Source organism: Mus caroli, chromosome 15 (genome assembly GCF_900094665.2).
Source record: "Mus caroli chromosome 15, CAROLI_EIJ_v1.1, whole genome shotgun sequence".
NCBI classification, from domain to species: domain Eukaryota; kingdom Metazoa; phylum Chordata; class Mammalia; order Rodentia; family Muridae; genus Mus; species Mus caroli.
In genome coordinates, this window is record NC_034584.1 from 19,041,679 (window position 1) to 19,048,001 (window position 6,323).

General features: G+C 35.3%; 1 protein-coding gene across 6 annotated transcripts in view; it reads left to right on the top strand.

Annotated features, from left to right (window-relative positions):
* Cdh18 (cadherin 18) overlaps positions 1-6,323 on the top strand; it is an 867,298-nt gene that overhangs the window by 829,777 nt on the left and 31,198 nt on the right. For all 6 annotated transcript variants that reach the window (XM_029470125.1, XM_029470124.1, XM_029470126.1 and 3 more), the window contains one exon: positions 4,490-4,611. In XM_029470125.1, the coding sequence (XP_029325985.1) occupies positions 4,490-4,611 (122 nt within the window). The remainder of the gene's footprint in view (positions 1-4,489; positions 4,612-6,323) is intronic.

Genomic DNA, 6,323 nt, shown 5'->3' on the forward strand with positions numbered 1-6,323 from the left:
AGACAGACAGACAGACAGACAGAGAAAGAGAGGGAGAGAGAGAGAAACTATAAATACATATAAAAGTAAGTCAGCCTTTAAGTAGCATAATCAAGTATGTATTTATTTTATCTCTAGTTATGTGTAATATACTTAGAAAAGTATACACATATCAGCTTATCTTTCACAATGTAGAGAGGATAAAATAATTGCTCCCAGTAATGAATGAATTGTAGGAAACTATTAACTATCGCATTTAATATGTTTCATATTGTTCTAATACATTTTGTGTGATCTCAAAATCTTCAAAAAAGATATTACATAGAATAATGATGAATAAAATTTAAATAAATATATATATATTAGGTTTCCCCCTGTCACTTAACTTTGTATTATTTGAGATTTCCTGCATAATTTTATTGTATGCAGATATACTCTTCTGACATTTCTGAGAAAATGGTTCAGTCTATAATTTACCTCTACATTGGTTTGCACATAACAGATATGTTGCGATTCCTTTTATTTTATTTTTACTTGTTTTACACTCCAGATTTTATTCCCACCCCACCCCATTACCATCCACTCATCTACTGTTCCACATCCCATCCCTCATTTTCTCCCAGTGGCTCCACAAGGATGTCCCTGCCCCTTCCTCCCCTGACCTCTAAACACCCTGAGGCCTCTTGTCCCTTGAGGGTTAGGTGCATCATCTCTGACTGAACATAGAACCAGCAGCCCTCTACTGTATGTGTGTTGGGGGCCTCATATAATCTGGTGTATGCTGTCTGTTTGGTGGTCTAGTTTTGAGAGATCTCGGGGGTCCAGGTTAATTGAGACTGCTGGTTCTCCTACAAGATCGCTCTCCTCTTCAGCTTCTTCCAGCATTTCCAAAATTCAAACACAGAGGTCAGCAGCTTCTGTTCACTGGTTGGGTGCAAATATCTTCATCTGACTCTTTCAGCTGCTTGGTGGGTCTTCTAGAGTGCAAACATGCTAGGTCCCTTTTTGTGAGACCTTCATTGCCTCAGTAATAGTGCAAGCCTTTGGACCTCCCACTGAGCTGGATCCCACTTTGGGCTGGTTCGGTTGCTGGCCCTTCTTTTCCTCAGGCCTCTCTCCATTTCCATCCCTGTAGTTCTTTCAGACAGGAACAATTATGGGGTGCTATCCATTTGTATTTCCTATGATATAAACACATTGTAATCACTGCCTTCTTTCATCTGTTGTTTGAGTCCTATTGTTTACTTTCGAAATTGTCATTAGTTGTCTTAGTGGTGTACATATAAAAGAAATGTACTTGGCATAAATCCATAAAAATCGTTAGATGTTTATTGCAAAAATACAAAACCAAAAAAATTATATGTGGGCCAACTTTATTCTTTTATACGTTTTGGCAACAGTAGAATGACATGTCTATATAGTGTTCATAGACTGCTAACTTATGTTGACAAATCTCCATTCATTTAAAGATATTGGATTTTTCATGTTAAATCCATTTTTGTATTGTGTTGGTATTTTGTTCCTCTCTGTAGTGCAAAAGCCTCTCCCACAGGGGGATTTTAAGAAACAGGTCTTTAGTCACATGTGTGAAGAAGTGATACGGTGATACAATTCCCAGACTTCAAGCTTGTCACTGTTACATTCACGACTATTGTATAGTCCTCGTTTTGGAATTTTTCACCTTAGGCATATATTCAGGTTAATATTCTTTTCAAAATTTATGTGTAGTTTGAGGCTACACATTTATGTCACTCAAAAAGATGTTTTGAGGTTCAGTGCAAAACTGGTCAGCATTAAATAATTATAATTTCTCATTGTAATATATATCAGCATTAGCACATTTTTCTCATTGTTTTGTGGACATCAAGAAGAATGAAATCTTTGCTTGGTGCACATTTCTACCTCCATGAGGTTTCTTACAGAAATGGTCATGGAACTTATTCAGCCTGTGCTCTGTTTGGCTGTGTCCTAGACACTGCCATAGCACCTAGTTTTAATATGATACATGCTTCAATAAATCATACATCAAGTGTCTTCTATGGTATTTTTCCCCTACATGTCTGAATAGCCTTTGTATTAATGAATTTTAGAATCAAATAGCAGACTTTATGAGAAGCCTTCAGGGGTTTGTGTTTAACTATAGTGAATCCACACAAGAATATGGAAAGTTTTGCTTATGTTATTTTTTTCCTTAAACACAGACATAATAGTGTTATTAATTGTGCTAATTTTCTTCAATAAAATTCAATAAAACCTTCTGAATTTAGATCTCCCAAGTACTTTATTAGACTTAATCTTATGTTCCTTTATCTCTGGTTAATTGCTTTTGTTAATTTTAATCATTAAGAATATTTTATGTTAAATATTTTTCAATTTATTTTGACACTAGAATGTCACTAGAATGCATTTATTTCTTGTTTTCTGTTTCCATGTTGAGTGGTTAAGTGTGTTCTCTATTTAATTTTCTATCTTGATAAATCTTCTATTAATTTGAGAATATTCATCACTGCTCTGGTTACTGAATTGTCAGCATGAAAAAAACCTCCAGTTATTTGGGAAGAGAAATCATAACTACAGCAACAGCAAAATGCTCTCATGACATTGTTGTGTAGGCAAATCTGTAGGACCTTTTCTTGATTGATTTGGAATGTCTTAGCCAACTGTGACTGTGCCAGCACTGAGAATGTATTCCTGGACTGTATATGAAAGCAGACTCAGCAAGCATCAGGGAAAAGCTAGGCACTCACAACCCACCCATGCCTTCTGTTTCAGCTCCCAACTTCAATTCTTTCCCTGACTTCCATTGATGATGGACTGTGTTCTGGAAGTGTAAGCCAAATAAACGCACTCCTCCAAGAGGTGTTTCTGGTCATAGAAACAACTCTTGTTTTTATCACAGCAATAGAAGCCTAAGTCAAACACTTTCCCTTACCTCTTCACATCTTTACTTCTCTCCCTCACTTCCAATATTTCCTTGTTGTTATTTACACAGACCTCATTGTGTGTGTGTATGTGTGTGTGTCTGAGTGTGCGTATGTATATGATATATATATATATATGTGTGTGTGTGTGTGTGTGTGTGAATATATTTGTGTTTACTACAGAAGATTTATTTTTTTAATAAATTAGGGGAGTATTTTATCTATTATTTTATTTAGACTACTAATATATAATTGTATCATTAGAAATTGTCTTGTATAAGTAAAATCAAAGTATTTTTTAAATGATAGAAAAGAATATGGGCCTCATTTCCTACAAACAATATTTTGTAGAATAAATTATACATGAGTGAACTTACTTGTTTTATTAAGTATAGATAATTGTATGCCAAATGTTTTCTCATCCTGAAAATTTCCCTAAAATATATTTGGTTCATGGTATACTTCTATATAAGCTGTCCATTTCCTTGAAGATGTGCCCCATCCTTAGCTTGAGAGTTGCATGTTGCCATGGAGACCTATAAATGCAACCCAACATAGCTTTGTGAACTTACTGAACACCCAATACAAATATATATTGATTATTTTGTAGTAGGGAATTGTTTTTCTTGAGCATGGACTTTCTAAATGATATTTCAAGTGATAATGTAAAAATTTTGGACATTGGACATTGAGATTTGCCTTTGGAATTTTCAGAATTACTAATGTTTTCATAAACATTCAAACAATTTGTAAAATATGGGTAGTTTTTGTTTAGTTGGTTTGATTTGGTTTGTTTTTTGCCATTGCGTGCTGTGTATCAACATATTTCTCTAAATTTATATACTCTAACAAGTAAACTCTTAATGTATAATTTTCTTGATGGTCTCATGAAGACATAGTAGCAACCAGAAAATGAGAAATACAGAGAGATGAAAAACAAGGCAGCTAAAGACAGTGAAGTTTTACTTTTCTACAAGGATTTCTGAAACTTTAACTTTGAAATGAAACATATTGTATACAATTGAATGTTTTTAACTATATTTGTTACATAAAAATTTCATGCTAAATTTATATTGAAATTAACCATTTTTCTTACAAACTAGAGTCCCCTATAACAATAACTATAATGAACAACTACCCTACCGTTTTCTTTGAATTTACTTACAATTTAGGTCTTGAACACTTTACAGATTGTTTTATGCTTGTTTGTTTATGAATTTTTGTTTTTTGTTTGTTAACTGTTGTGGTGTTCCTGGGGTTTGGTGGAACCAATTGTTCATCTCTTAGGCTCTGAAAGCTTACAAAGAATTTTGATGGCTTTCTCCACTCCAGTTCCTGAATAATATCTCATTTCCTAAATATAAAAAAATATCATTTTAGTATTCATGTCAAGTCCTGATGTTCATTTTTCATTTTTCTGTAAGTTAATGAGTTCTAACAGGAACAATGTTCATAAAGTTGTCTTTTGCCAACAGACCTGCTACCGCATTCAGAGCTAGAGGCAAGCCACAGCATTAAGGAGATTTATTGTAAGCCAAGTCTCTAAAGTGTGTGTTGAAATACTAAATACATCCCTGTGTGTTTTGCAGACAATCCTGATTTGCTGAGCCATGTCTCTGTGGGTATTAGAGTTCTGGATGTCAATGACAATCCACCTGAACTTGCCAGGGAATATGATATTGTTGTCTGTGAGAATTCTAAGCCTGGTCAGGTAAGTTAATTCTTTTCTTCCTACTGTCTGAATGGAAGAAAAATAAGCAGCTTTACTCCTATTATTGCTAGCTATTATCCCCCAAATCCCTCAGTGTCATTTTTATGTTCAGTGGCAACAATTTTATAAGGTTTTAAGTACTAATAGATATCTTTTGAGCATCCTACAAAATGAATTTTCCCCAAATCACAATGTAATTCGGAACAGTGAGCTCATTTAGGTATGATTCATTCATCATGCCAATAAAATTGTCTTGAATGGTCTAGGTACAGTCCTACATTCAGTGAGAAGCAAACAATGTCTTCTCATGGTCTGAGGAAACTTAGAGATCTTATCTGGGAGGAGAGTACAGATCATATCATTTTGGGACTCTAAAGAAGTGACACATATTATGAGATACTGGTTATGAAAGGTGCTTGTACACTTTTGTGTGTGTTTGGGTGTGTGTGTGTGTGTGTGTGAGAGAGAGAGAGAGAGGGGGGGGATGGTGTGTTTACACTGTAAAAAACCTCTATGCTATATAGGATGAGGAGAGTAAGTAAAAGACAGACAGAGACAAAGGGTGAATAAACTTTGGCCTCCATTAAAAGGGATACAGGTGAAGGATAGCTGGAGTCGCCGAGGCAAACAAACCGGTGGAAATGAGCATCCATCCTACAATCTTACAAGCACTATGACAAAATGACTCACAGGCAAAGCGTAGTGCAGGGATTACCGTGGTTGCTGTGATACCTAATTTCTTGCTATATGGCCCTTCGCTACAGATCCAATTGCTTACTCTGTCTTCTGGGTGAAATACAGTTCCCCTGCATATAGCAGCACAGTTGTCTCACAATGTAATCAGCTGAGACACATCAGTGCTTTCAGCCTATTTGGCTGGTAGTTACAGATATAGGTGTTATTCACACTTAAAGAGAAATGGTCAGAGAATAACATGGTTTTTTGGAGCGTGCCTTTATAATTACCATCTACAGGTAAATCCACGAAGGGAGAACATGTCAAACTCCTACATCAAACAAACTTAGTGCTACATGGGTCCATCAAAATGAGTTCATCACTCAAATTTAATTAAAAATTTTGACATTTATAAGGAAATGATACTTGTTCTTCCAGGTGGATATTAGGGAAGATCAATAGTATTTTCTGAACCTAAACACTGTTTATGAATTTTTAATATGAAGAGGAGAATATAGAGATATGTATTTAGTCTAAAGCAGTCAAGTTTTAGACTCACAGGAATATAGAACCAGAAAACATATTAATATTTGCTGGAGAATAAAGAACTGAGGGAAACAACAGTGCTATTATTCAATATCCAAATATGGCAGCATTATGCAATAGATTTAAGATGATACAAAATTTCTGGACCAGGTCCTTATCAATTCTAAAGCACGTGTGGTGACATCATTTTCTAAGATCTCACTTCTTTTTTTTTTACATATAAAACTATTTTTTATTACATCTTTTCCTCAATTACATTTCCAATGCTATCCAAAAAGTCCCCCATACCTTCCCCCTTACTTCCCTACCCACTCTTTCCCATTCTTTTGGCCCTGGCGTTCCCCTGTACTGGGTCATATAAACTTTGCATGTCCAATGGGCCTCTCTTTCCAGTGATGGCCGACTAGGCCATCTTTTGATACATATGCAACTAGAGTCAAGAGCTCCGGGGTACTGGTTAGTTCATAATGTTGTTCCACCCATAGGGATGC